General features: G+C 35.8%; 1 protein-coding gene across 2 annotated transcripts; it reads left to right on the top strand.

Annotated features, from left to right (window-relative positions):
• The first annotated feature begins 1,915 nt into the window (after positions 1 to 1,915).
• Positions 1,916 to 10,648, top strand: LOC306873051 (mitochondrial pyruvate carrier 2-like). 2 transcript variants are annotated; one of them, XM_079422055.1, is made up of 6 exons: positions 1,916 to 2,347; positions 2,457 to 2,746; positions 3,632 to 3,672; positions 4,423 to 4,507; positions 7,785 to 7,896; positions 9,715 to 10,648. In XM_079422055.1, the coding sequence occupies exons 2-6, from the start codon at positions 2,599 to 2,601 to the stop codon at positions 9,761 to 9,763; spliced, it is 435 nt and encodes a 144-aa protein (XP_079278181.1). In that variant the 5' UTR covers positions 1,916 to 2,347; positions 2,457 to 2,598; the 3' UTR covers positions 9,764 to 10,648. The 2 variants fall into 2 exon arrangements, with proteins under 2 accessions (XP_079278181.1, XP_079278180.1); XM_079422054.1 differs by having other exon boundaries at positions 2,219 to 2,746.
• The last annotated feature ends 4,142 nt before the right edge of the window (positions 10,649 to 14,790 follow it).

The following is a 14,790-nucleotide window of genomic DNA, read 5'->3' on the forward strand; positions in this document are numbered from 1 at the left end:
AATTGTTAAGGCCCAGCAGGTTTAGTTTATTTATGAGCTGTTGTGGGATTATTGTGTTGAATGCTGAGCTGAAGTCAATGAACAGCATTCTAACATAGGAGTCTTTATTTTCTAGGTGGGTAAGAGCCAGGTGGAGGGTGGAGGAAATTGCATCGTCCGTAGAGCGGTTTGGACGGTATGCAAACTGGAGCGGGTCGAGTGTGTTGGGGAGGCTGGTTTTGATGTTGTGCATGACTAACCTCTCAAAGCACTTCATCATGATTGGAGTCAGTGCTATGGAACGGTAGTCATTTAGGCAGGCTCAGTGAGGTGTTGAAGATATCTATACATCGGATATTTACATTTACATTTAGTCATTTGGCAGACGCTTTTATCCAAAGCGACTTACAATTGGGGAATACAAAAAGCGATTCATCTTGAAGAGGCAGTCAGACAGAGGAAGTGCTCGTAACACCAAGTCTCAGTCATTGTTCAAATAAGTACAAACTAGTAGGTGGAGAGAAAGATAGAGGGAAAGTTTTTTTTTTTTTTTTTTTTTTTTATCTGTAAGCACAGTCATGGTATTGAGGGTGGAGAGAGTGTTGGTTATTTAATGCCCCACCCACAATCCCTGCCGTACCTGAGACTTAAACCCACGACCTTCGGGTTTCAAGTCCAAATCTCTATCCATTAGGCCACGACTGCCCCGGTTCCCCTTTCACAGATGTGACCATAGACTGTAAAAAACACTGTGACCCACGCCCATGCTATATTTGGGGTAGTGAAACACAGTTACATTATGGTTTTGGTTAGTAACTGTATAGAGTAAATGAGTTTCACTTTATCTTGTGTAAATATAGCAGCCATGTGAACACACAGCGAGCGCCACTGATTGCTAAAATGACTGTTTGTCAAGGTAGCGTATTGCCTAATTAAGCAGAAGTTATGATTTCTAAAGTTCCTATAGCATGTCATCAGTGTTGAAAACAAATTTTCAGATAAAGTTGCTAAAAGCTGCTAAATGACGTTGTGACTTCATTGGGCGATGATGTCATTATGTAACCGTGACTCAAAACTGTAACATTGCATAGAATACACACTGAAATGACTGAAATGGCAAAGAATATACCTTGAAATATGTTCATTTAGATGTGTTCATTAAAATAAAACATTTACAATTATTTGTAAAAGTAATATAAACATTTTGATACACTGAATTATTGAAAAGTGACACATTTTTGAACAATCACATTTTATGTATTTTCTAAATAGCTACTAAAACTACACTATATTAACAATTAGAGTTTTAAGCAGTGTATTGGTAGTAAGTTAAATGCTGCACTCTAAGGAAAGTCCATAAAAATAGGGCACAGTGTAGACCTAGCATTTTACCTGTGTTTTAAATTACACATTCCATTTTGATAGATAGCTAGATGAGATAGATTGATTTTTTTTATCAATAGTGTACCTAACTGATAACCATTATACTGTAGGTACAAACTAACAACTCTGGTGTATCATTAATGAATCTTTATTATTGAACAAGTGCAGCTAGGAACTTGATTCTCATGTGATGTGTGCACTGCTAGGCACCTCTCTCCAGTTCTCTGCCAGCTGATGTGCTGCTTGGCTGGCTTTCTGTGTCTTCTTTTTGTGTGGAAATGCATGCCTTTTTAATAATTTGAGTCACTTTTCAAAAGTTGCTAAAATTTGCCATTTTTAAAATAGCTAAAATTGTTGCAATGTGCTTTTTGGATAACCTGTTGTTGGGGTAGTCTAGCAATAAAACTGAAAAGTTGGCAACAGTGCATGTCATAAATCAATTTCTATTACATTCTATTACACGTTCTCTGTAGATCCCACCCTCTCGCACGACACGATTGGTCGATTATGTGCAATGCTTGCACGCTATTGGTCAAACTACTTTTCAATCATTACCTTTCAGCAACTAAGACGACGTATGGCCATTTTATTTTATTATTATCATTTTTTTTAAATTGATTCAAATGGGCCAAAATTGTATTAGCAACTAATATGGTCAACTGAATAGGACCAATATTGCTCATTTAAAAACGAGAGATCGCATGCAATTTCTTATTTAAAGACTTTAACAAAAGATTAGCCGTTTCTTCAAATGTTTTCTATCTTCACCCGGTTGGTTTTCACAAGCCAAACCGGCATCGTCTGTTTTTTGCCTATCGATTGGGCCGATAGTGACATCTGCTGGACGGAAGCCCTTAGTAGCCTACTTTATGATCACGAGCACCAGTGCAGGCGCTTTAATATTACACCAGACTGTTACCTATTAATAGACCATATTTTCCTTGAAGAGATCCAACGAGCCCATTTTAGGGGAAAAAATACAAATGTAGGCTGAGAGATCATTTATTTAATCATTCATTCATTCGCTTTTCACAATATTTCACAATAGATCAGTCTCACGTAACGTTACATCTCCTTGTTTGTGTTTCCGTAAGCTCGTGAAGCTCGCTGGCAACCAACAAGACGTGTTTTTGGTGATGATGACATTGTGAAAGGTCGGAGGGTGGAGAGAGAGAGAAGGCGCGCGCCGAATAACGTTAACTTCCTATCGACCGCGTGATTCTGTCACTGCAGTGCATGAACATGAGCAGCGGCAGGCTTTATTCACGACTGCAATCATGTCGTTTTTATTCCGGTGGTTTCAGAGCGACTTATCACCGGACCCTGGACAGGATCGAGTTAATGCTGCCGCCTAAATTAAGACCTCTCTACAATCATCCTGCTGGTAAAGACATACTCTTGCTCCTGTCTGAAGAAATACACTAGCAGTCGGTCATTGTCAAATATTGCAATGCTATTCTAATCTAATTTTGAAGCGCTTATATAATTAGGCCTACATATATGTTGCATCTCAATTCTCTTCTCAAGGTGATCTCCACAATGTGATTCATGTTATTTTTCTCAGCCATAACGTTACTGTGGTCCCCAAAAATAATTTGGACACTTGAGGCACAATTAAATGCATTATTTATTTTAAAGAATGAAAGCTCAAACACATCTGTCATGCAAAAAATGTCATAGATACTGTTTAAAAAAACTGAGTAAATCTGTAAACTAATATGACCTTCATACATCCACTAAAACCACCACTCTGTTAGTGCTGAGGAAAGCTCTAGCTTTTATTGTTTGCAGATGCAGTTGGTTTGATATCTTTCAATAAATGCGATTTAATTCAGATATTTTAAGTGTTTAAGTAAATATTTTTGGACCGTTTGAGTGAGCTAGTCTTATGTGAAGTCCCACTTGATGTATCTGTTGTAGAAAGGTCTCCATCATCACTACCTAGACCTGATGGAGGCAATGGTGCCTACAGTATGTGCTGTTGAAGCTAAATTTGAATTAAAAAATGTGTAAACATGTTGGACATTACTTAGCCGACTCTTAACACCTCCTGCTCGGACTAAAAGATTATTTCTTATCATATACTGCTGCATGATGTTTGAAGGTGGATCATATCTGCTCCCAAGCCTTTTTCCACTAGTGTATTATTAATTTTTGTGGAATTCAAAGCATCAAAAAAAAAATAATAATAATAATAAAAAAAAGTGCTTTACATTGTAGCACTTGCCATAATTTCTCACATAATCTTTTTTTTTTTTTTTTCGCTCAGGGCCAAAAACGGTTTTCTTCTGGGCACCTGTTGTTAAATGGGTAAGATTAGTTTTGTTTGTTTTCTCACAGCTGAAATGGTCAAATATAAAAATACATAATCACATTTTACTGTCTTCTGTTTTGACATTGTAGCAGTTCTAAGGCTAGCTTGTAGAATGTCCTGACCTTGGATGTTTGTGTTTGACTTGATTATAGAGAATGTAGTTAAAATGACTAGTTACAGTAAGGAATAGCTCATCATTTACTCGCCCCCATGCATTTAAAAACCCACTCTTCCCAAAATTTGCAGAATGTTGCTGCTTTTTCTATACAAGGACTATACCTGGCATAGGTGACCATACCTGGCTTAGATTTTCAAAGCATTTAGTAATTAGCTACTTTAATTTCACTCTGTTTCTCACACAAAACAATCATATGGCTTCAGAAGATTGATGTTGAAGTCAAATGTACTACTTTTATGATGCCTTTTTTGTCTTCTTTTGAGCTTGACAGACCCTGGTCTCCACATAAGTTTATTATATGGAAGAGAGCAACGCAGACATTCTGCTAAGCTTCTCCTTTTGTGTTCTGTGGAAGACAGAAACTCATACAGGTTTGAAAAGGCATGATGGCGGTAATGATTTTTTGGATGAACTATCCCTTTAAGAAAAAAACAACATAGCATTATGCAAATTGGCAGCACATATTTTGCCATTTTAAATGGTGTAATGCAATCATATCATGGATTTACCTGCTGATCAAGGCCTTTGAGCCAGCTCACTCTTGTTTGCTCTTTCTTTCCTCTTGCAGGGTTTAGTTGCGGCTGGATTCTCTGATATGACCCGGCCACCAGAAAAGCTCAGTGTCTCTCAATCCTGCGTCATTACAGCCACAGGTACTTGTTTTAATGTGCGACAGAGAGTTTGTCAAGATTGATCTACATCAGTAGCTGTTGTCAGTGTCCTGTAGATGAGAATATCTCATCTAAAGCCTCATCGTAACCTGAGACTAGTGTGGCTGAAAATAGATCTGAAATGAACCCAGGAAACTAAATATCTGAGCAGTGTTTTCTATCTGACCGTCAAAAAAATATTCTCTCTCGATCGGACTCTAAATGAGAGCATTTCTGAGACTGGTAGTCAGTGGCGAACAGTAACTAAGTGCATTTACTTGAGTATTGTACTTAAGTACACTTTTTGAGTATCTGTACTTTACTTGAGTATAATTTTTTTTCTGGAAACTTATGACTTTGACTTTACTACATTCGAAAGACAAATATTGTACTTTTCACTCCACTGCATTTCTATCAAGGTCCTCGAAGTAGAAAGCCGTTACTATATAGCAGCTTTGAAAGTCAGTGGATGACTTTTTTTTTTTTTTTTTCTTCTCCAAAATGTGACTCTCTTTTTCAGACAGTTTATCAGTAATCACTCTTGTAGGGCAACATGAAGTGATTTCCCAGCATTTTTTGAACACTGACCAGTTGCAAATGTGATATTTATTTACAACAATTCAATACGAAGTTAATATTGTGGAATATATTAGACACAATATTGTCTGATTTAGCTAAATTGTGTACGTGAAAATATTACCTATAAAGCCACAGAACTGTTGTGCGACTCCTAATAAAACACAATGGGCCTCATTTATCAATCAATGTAACGTAGAAATGAGCGCAGATCCGTGCGCACAAATCAACTTACGACAGAGTTCACGTGTGATTCATGAAACATTCGTATGCTGCCAATCTCATTTTACGAATGATCGCACGTTGATAAACGTGGAGGCAGAAAACAATCGTTGTTTGAATATCAAGCCTTGCCCCTAGAGTTTACGACATGGATAAATGAAACCCGGCCAAAAGTAGGAAGTAATCTCATTAAAGAGAAATTGATCTTACTCCAAAAACACCTGTTAACCTTGTAATTGCAAACGATTAGGCTACATTAATTTATGTAATTTTATAACATTATTACATTATATTTTATAATATTAAAATACTGGTAGCCTAAATGTACATGATAGCCTATTTATTTCACCCTCACTCTACAACAAATATTTTAAATTTAACGGTATTTAGAACAGAACAAGAATTAAAAAAGTAGTTAAAATTATATATTAAACTATAAAATAAAACACAAAATAGGCTATAGTGGCATTCATTATACACAACATACAAGCAAAACTGAAATGGCATTGGGCTCACGAGCCTGTCTCATTCCACAAGAATCCAAATGTTTCCATTTTTGCCATATTTGTAACATTTAGATGCTAAACTATTATTCATTATGTAGCCTAAATAAGGCTTTATACTTCACTCATGTTCTAATAGCCCAGGGATACTCAAATCTGGCTCGCGAGATCCACTTTCTTGCAGAGTTTAGCTCTAACCCTAATCAAACACACCTGAGCATGTTAATCAATGTCTTCAGGATCATTAGAAAATCACAGGTAGGTGAGTTTGATCAGGGTTGGAGCTAAACTCTGCAGGAAAGTGGATCTCGCGAGCATCACTGTAATAGCCTTGAGTATCACTGTAATAGCCTATCCATGTAAAATACTTCACATGGGCAAAAATGTTTGTTGGGCACTGCACGTTGATTTTACAGTGGGCCTTTTAAAGTAAACAGTGTAAATAAACTTTTATGTTTGGTTGACTGCATTTTAGTTTGATGATGAATGGCTGAAATGTCAGGCAACGGTAGAACTAATGTTTGTGTGTGCGTGAGGTACCTGTGCAATCAGAAGGATTAAATCAAATAAAGATATAAAGAAAAGAATACAATGCATTAAGATTATTTACAAAAACGAGTGTAGCCTATACTTGTTGCAGTTTTTTGTTTGTTAATTACATTAGGCGTATAGCCTACTAAATATTTTTCTCCGTTCACACAAGTGCTGCAGGTGCGTGATGCGACGATTTGTGAATCCTCATGGTCTGTGGTTTACGCTGCTATTCGTGTATATAAAGCTAAAGCCCTGAATAAAAAAAACAAAAGACATTCTAATCTTACTGGTCAGTGATCGACTAATGAGCTTTGATCGTTGGTCAGGAAAATAACCTAAATGATCAAAATGCTGTCAGTCTACAACTCTCCACGAGATTTATATGCTGCACGCAAGTTCAGGCTAAAAAACTTGCGTGCATGAGCTGAGACCAGACGTGAGATTTGATTGTAGCCACCACTCGCGTCCATATTGATAAAGTTTTGTGTTGAAACGACCGTACTCCCACTTTTCTGTCGTGCATTCATCTTGTAAATGTGGCCCAATAGATGTAGGACTTGAAGCATCACTGCACAGACCGTTCTGTATGTGACATCAAAGTACTGTGAGAGCGATTAGACAGCATTTTTAAAATTTGTTTTGATGTCAAATAAGTCTTGCTATTTTGCTTTTTTGTTAAAGCAGTGTTGCTGTTGTAAAGTTATACCGCTACAGTTGTGTTGCTGGGTTTTAAAACAGGTTTGATTTTTTTTTTCTTCCTTATCACTGTGTATTTACAGGATTTCATTGTCCACACTGTTCAAATGTAGATGAATGGCTACACATAGATGTGTGTGCACACACTGTCAGAGCTATGTGAGATCACTACCATCCTGCTTTTGTGGGGGTAGGTAGGGGTGTTGTTGTTGTTTTGTTTTGTTTTTTCCCCATAGGTTTTTAACATTCTAATTCTATTCCAAAGATACTACAAGCTAGTGTGTTCAGTAGGTGTAATGCATTGTAAGTTGCTTCAGAGGTATTGCAAGTATCACGTACAACAATAATAAAACAGTGCATTGACATAAAAAAGGAAATTTACTTTTGGTACTTAAGTACTTTTAAAAGCAAGTACTTCTGTACTTAAGTAAAAATCTGTCTACAACTTTTACTTGTAATGGAGTAATAGTTGACCAGCATTACCTGTACTTTCACTCTAGTAATAGAGTTGTGTACTTTGTCCGTCTCTGCTGGTAGTCTTTTCTGTTAGCATAACTGTTTAAAAATTTCTCATACTAGATTCAGCAATTCACACACGATCATGGCCTAAGTTTTGACCTATATAAGTACCAACTTACTAAGACTAAGGCCTTGACCCACTTTGCTCACAAAAATAGTTGATTCTGCAATGTGGTTTTTATTTAAACACAACATTGTTTAATGCAAATCTCTTTGGGATTTTTTTCCAGGATTAATTTGGTCAAGGTACTGCTTGGTGATCATCCCTAAGAACTGGGCTCTGTTTGCTGTGAACTTCTTTCTGGGCATGTGTGGAAGCATCCAGCTCATAAGAATATGGAGGTTAGTCATTACGAGTTCTGTACTAAGGTTAGCTTTGTTTACTACCATCAGTCAATGCACAGAGGTGACGAGCTTAGTGGAGTAGGATTAAGTTGAAATGTCTGAGTTCAATGGTGTAGAGTTCAACAAGATACTTACAAAAAACACGATTGAGCTGTTAATGCAGACAATATAGTCCTAAAACAAAATTCAAATGGTTTATTATTATGGATTTAGACGTATTTAACTGGTAGAAAGTCTAGAATGATCTCATTTGGGGCAGCAGAATCAAAAAAGCTACTACAGTTACTACATCTCTTTAATTAGATTTTTTAAAAATATATTTTTATAAAGTAATTTTAATTATTGTTTACCATTGCTGAAAGTTTTACTCCAGAGTTTTTTTTTATTATTATTAAACCTCAAATAATGTCTTGTTACGTATTTTCAGACTACAAAAACATTTTTTTCACACTTGCCTTAGGCCTTCAGCATATTTACTACTAACATTTATTTTGTTGGCAGACATTGTGTCAAAAGGGTGTTTCAGTTCAGTCATTGTTTATTGGTTGAGTCCATGTTATGAATGATACATTTTGAAGTTGCGTTAAATATTTTAAAAAATCAATAAAAATTTAAATGAAATATTTAAAATAGTTTGTTAGTTTGTAGACTGATTTTTATTTATTTTTTCATTTTTGTTTTTAAATTTGTAAATTGATCACTGATTCCTTAAATTTTTAAATTCTACTACGCGCATATGTGACCCTGGACCACAAAACCAGTCATAAGGTTGAGATTTATGTCACCTGAAAGCTAAATAAGCTTTAAATAAGAATAAATAAGCTTTCCATTGATGTGTGGTTTGTTAGGATAGGACAATATTTGGCCGAGATACAAGTGTTTGAATATCTGGAATCTGAAGGTGCAAAAAAAAAATCTAAATATTGAGAAAATTTAAAGTTGTCCAAATGAAGTTCTTAGCAATGTATATTATTAATCATAAATTAAGTTTTAATATATTTACGGTAGGAAATTTACAAAATATCTTCAAGGAGCATGAGCTTTACTTAATATCCTAATGATTTTTGGCATAAAAGAACATTTTTTGATCATTTTGATAATAGTTTTGTGGTCCAGGGTCACATCAAAAACACTGCAGTACAAAAACACTGCAGTTCAACTTACATAAGATTTTACAGCATAGTCCAGAGATGGGAACTCTGGCCCTTGAGATCCACTGTCCTTCAGAATTTAGCTCTATACCTAGTCAAAACACACCTGCCTATAATTTTAATGTAGATCCTGAAGACTTTGGTTTTATTTTTTCAGTTGTGTGTGAATCAGGATGTAACTGAACTCTGTAGGACAGTGGATTTGAGGGTCAGTGTTGCTTATGCCTTGCATAGGTATTTATGGTAAACGATGGTATATGAAATCAATTGGTGTTTGAAACATATTCTGTTTATGTACATAAACAATTTTATATTGGTTATGGCTATATACAGTATATTATGGCCACGAGCATAAATGCAGTTGGTGGAGATTGTGAAGGTGCCCTGTAATTGATTACCCGAGTTTTATGGCAAAGGCTAAGTGGCTCTTATACAGTATATCCACATCTAGTAAGTCCAGTGGAAGGTGAATTGAAAGTAATGGAGAGTTTAGCATAACAGTTAAAAAGAGCGAGGCAGCTGAGCGGAGCATTTTGTTCTTTGTTGAATTTACTATGGCATATATATTCCCAGCGACCTATTGTGTTCCTTCAGCACCTGCAGTGCTTTGACTAAACAATTATGCATTTAAAAGGTTTGACGCACCTTGTATTTGTGTGTGAAGGTACAACCGTCAACTCAAGCAGAAAGAAGAGGAAGTGCAGCAGTCTTGAAGTGCCACTTATTCTGACGAGTGGAGCAGTGAAGTTTTGCTGTGTTACTGTAAAAGCAATGAATCTGCATTTTGCACACATCAGTCATGTTATATAGATCAAACAAATATGCTCTGTCTGTGTAAAATAGAGATTTGTTTTTAAGCACTTCATAATCATTTCATATTTTATCTTGTAAAATTGTGATGCAATATTGATTGTAATTCACGTTCTTGATTGTATATTGTAGTGTGTGTTGTCTGATCCATAGTTAATATTTCTATAATTACTCAGTTTTAAGGGGTCATATCATAAGAATAATAATAATAAAAAAAAGTTACTGAAGAGGTGTCTACATTGTTGTAATAGTTATTCAAGAACTAAAAAAAAATCTAATCTGTAGAATTAACTGTATATATTTTGTTACTGTGCCTTTAAGACACTTCCTTTTGGCTTCTCTAACTCAGGCTGCGTTTGCTGTTGCTGTATCTAATATAGATTTTTACTTCCTGCATGATGTTTTAATGGTCTGTCCTAAAATGTGCCAATGACTAAGATCAAACTGAAATGTTATGTTATGGATATTGTTAAGGACTCAATGTTTTTCTATTATAAATTTTGTTTTGTTTTTCTCAAAGGATTAAGGCATAATTTGTTTCCTCGTGATATGACCCCCATAAAATCCAACATAAAACTAACAGTCATTTGATAAAACTAACATTCTATTGCACTGTATAGGCTAAATTGCTGTTGCGTTTTTTGCATTAGATACTGAGATCAAATGAAAACCTTGACACGCAGGACCAGATAGACTTTGCCCTTTATATGGACAGAGCAGACAGATAGTTAGAATGTTAATACTAATGTCAATGTACGCATTTATTAAATTAAAGTCAAAATAACATGGATTCATAAGACAAAAGTCATTTTGTAATCTCACATCTTTGTATTTTGAGTCATCCTACGCTGGGCTTTAATAAAAACTTTAGGGTCATTAAGCAGCATACACTTCCAGACTCTCTTCTGCTGCTAAATCAGGAATCAAGGGTGCATGATAACCACGTGCGCTACTTTGTTCCCTTGTGCAAAATTAGACCCGTTAATCCCCTTTAAACCTGTTTTCAGTGTATCCTACATGCTGACTCTAAATCAACCAGGCAAGGCATTGAATCATTCGTCTGTCTCAAAGCTTAGACGTCACACTTCACCTCTGCAGCCCACACTCTTGTCAGATGTGAACAGCATAGAATAGGAATTCTGTGTTCTTGTGCTTGCTGCATGCATTGCAACAAATAGCTGTGTGAGTCATTTTATAAGATTTATGGGTAGCAGTTTACAAAAAAAGTTTCATTTATTAACATGAGTTAGTCAAACTACATTAGCCAAATTGAACTTACAATGGACAATAATTCTACAGCATATTTTTAATTAGAGGAATAGTTCACCCAAAATTGACAAATTTCTGAAAATGTACTCACCCTTAGGTCATCCAAGATACATGAGTTTGTTTGTTCAATGGAACAGATTTGGCATTTAGCATTACATCACTTGCTCGCAAATGTGTCCTCTGCAGTAAATGGGTGCCGTCAAAACCATCACAATCATTTACATAGAGCACGTAGACTACTTTTTTCAATTTTGCTTTAGAACTTTAATAGAAGACTGCTGCAATACATATACACATGTTGTTTGAAAAAGACTGTTAAATGCAGTTGATTTATAATGATGTGCATATGCTAAATAGATCTGCTTTAAAATTTTATCTCGAGATGAGTTGCGTTGGTACATTTATTTATTTACTTCTTTCCTTATTTATTTTTAGCTGAGAACTGGATACAGAGAATGAAGGACTCGTACTATGAGAAAAGAGTGGGTTTATGTATTTTGGACTTCGTACCCATTCACCTGACTTGAATGACTCCTCTATACTGAAATAGTTGGCAGTTGTGAGTGCAAATAATAAAGTAAACATTAAGAGAGAGAACACGTTTTGTGAAAGTCTCACTCTTACTTCCATGCTGTTAAAATTGGTTACATTTAATGAATGATTGCAAATGCAACTGTAAAGTTTATTATTATTAGGGGCCAAGCACCAAAGGTGGCGTTCCGTTGGCGTTCTTCTTCTTCCGCTCTTGAGTCTATGGCAGCCCATAGAACCGATTGCGGGAAAGTTGTGAAATTTGGCACACTGATAGAGGACAGTCAGAACAGTCACCATAGCAAGTTTGGAGTCTCTAACTCAAACTGTCTAGCGCCACCACTATGCTAATAACTTGTTAACCGTAAGGCACAGTAGGAAAATTTTCCTCTGAATCCTTGACACGTGCCGAGTCGAATGAAGTCCAAAATTTAAAAATCGTAAGGTTTAGTTTTTTCGCTATTTTAAATTGCTCGAAAAACCTACTTTTTCGAACTTGATTTTCACCAAAATTGGCTCAGATCATCTTCAGCTTATGCTGACAAAAAGTAATGGAATTCAAGTCGTTTCTTCAAACCGTTCTCGAATAACAGATGAACGAAATCTACGAAAAGCATGCAAAATTGGATCTGAGGCTGTATCTCCGCAACGGTTTGGAGACCAAACTGTGTGTTATAACAAGCGTGACCTGAGACTACCTGCAGTGTTTTGGCACTGTGCAACCTAGTGGTCAGGAGACACAAAAAAAAATGCATATTGTTGCTTATAACTTCTGAATGGCTTGGCCAAAAATCACAAAACTCTTTAGATTCGGTGCATCATGCCGAGTCGAATGATACCCAATTTTCCCATGTCAGCCATTTTGGGTGTCGGCTATTTTGAATTTTGTAGTAAAATGCTATATTTTATGAACACATTGACGTTTCGTTACGAAACTTGGTATTGGTCATCAGCACGATGTCCTGAAGGAGCCTGAGAAGTTTCGAGTCATTGCCACCTAGTGGTTAAATCATATATTCGCATGCTTATAACTTTGGGTGTGGTCAACTTATTTTCACGGGGGTCACCTTTTAGACTCCTGAATCCTTGCCGAGTCCAGCGATACCAAACATTCCAGGTTTTGCCTTATGGTTTGTGCAACGTTTCTTTTTAGCGCTTAAAGAACATTTGCCAATATCTTAGAAATCGTTACTCTGATCGACACGAAACGACCATAGGAAATTCGGAAACATAGCGTTCCGGCGAAGTGCACGTGCCCTAATTGCCCTAAATTCAGTCTTTTTTTTTCACTAAATTTGACACATGTATGAGCACACAAATTTGGTGGGTTTGTGCCTCTTTTCGGCGCTATAATTGAACAAAACGTGAAATTGCCATTGACTGTAATGTATAATGATATAAAATGCTATATTTTACGAATGCATTGGTGTACCATTACTAACCTTTGTATGTACCATCGAGAACATTGCCTGAAAGTACTCAAAAAGTTTTGAGACAGTGCCACCTTGTGGTCAATTGATATAATGAAATTTCAAATAAATGCTAATAGCTTTCTGTGAATTTTGCCTATTGTAATGAGACTGGTATTAATAGATTCCTTGGGTCATGCTGAGAACAGTGATACCAATGTTGTCATAATCAGCCAAACTTCCTATCCGCCATTTTGATATTCTTTAAAAACCTACTTTTTCGAACTCCTCCTAGATTGTTGGTCAGATTTTCACCAAAATCGAATCATATCATCTTCAGACCATGTTCACAAAAAGTTGGATTTTGTGTTGATAGACCAAACCGTTTTCGCATATCACAGCAACGAATTTGAGGCATGATGCCAAAATGTCACTTGAGGCTGTATCTCTGCAATGCTTTGGCCTATTGACAACTATGTGTGTGCCACTGTCAACTCACACAGAACACACCACATCGATTTGATAGCAGCGCAACCTATTGGTCAAACATAAGCCAATAAATCATATTACTAGAGGTTTATTTATGATTTTTCAGCCATTTTGACTAAAATCGTTCTAAAATGGCTTCAGTTACTCATTTCTGCAGTTGGTCTGATGCTTGCTTCTGTAGTGATTTTTTTTTTTTTACTTTATTTATGCACTTGAAGGGTACACACAGACACGTGACGATGCGCGAGGTTAATTTAAACAGCATTGACAGTTTTCTTATAGGACATGCCATAGCTATTGTTTACTAATTTTATTTAATACACTTGAAAATTCTATTTTTAATTGAGGCCTTTATCTTGTTTTTTAGTAAAACAAGATAAATTTAAAATTGCTTTAACCCTTGCTTGCCTTTTAACTTTTCTGAAATTAAAATTTTATTAAAATGTACTATTTGCAGTTTAAATGGCTAATTTAATGCAGACAGTAAAGTACAGGTATAATGCCATAAACGTCATGTTTAGTTTTAAGAAAAATTAAATGTAGTCGTCAACACCAAAGCTCCAAAAGTATAAAAAATCTATTTTAAAAACTTTTGCATAGTTTTTTAAATAAAGTTTTGATACTTTTGGAGCTTTGGCGTTGCCCAATTTACATTGTCTACTTGTTTTTAGTCGAGCACCCATTTGAGATTGATGTGCATGCTTTTGTTTGCATTTTTATGTTTAATAAAAAGTAAAGAGTATAAAGACCATCGACTCTACCGTGCGACTCCACCGGGCTGGGACACCGGCAAAGGATTTAAGTATCGCTTTTTTTTTTTTTTTCATTTATATGTTTACTATTGAAATGTTGTATGCATTTGTCAATTTTATTTAATTTCTGTATTTTCTTCAATGTGTGTGTTTTAACTTTTAGTTTTAGTTACTTTTTCTTATTTGTAAGTCACTTTGGATAAAAGCTGCTAAATGACTAAAAGTAAAGTAAAAAGTAATAAGAACGTGGTCTTTGATCTAGTGTGTGTGTGTGTGTGTGTGTGTGTGTGTGTGTGTGTGTGTGTGCAACATGCATGCTTTATAGAGCGCAATGACAGGTGTCCAAAAGTTAAATTGTCATTCCCACAATCCCATTGTCATTGTGATGTCATCTTCATTATTACAAAACATTTTTACAGTTGAAGAACTACACTACCCAGTAGTCAGTGAAACAGGAATTGTGTCAGTGACCTTCCACTC

This window comes from Barbus barbus (genome assembly GCF_936440315.1).
Source record: "Barbus barbus genome assembly, chromosome: 7".
Classification (NCBI taxonomy): Eukaryota; Metazoa; Chordata; class Actinopteri; order Cypriniformes; family Cyprinidae; genus Barbus; species Barbus barbus.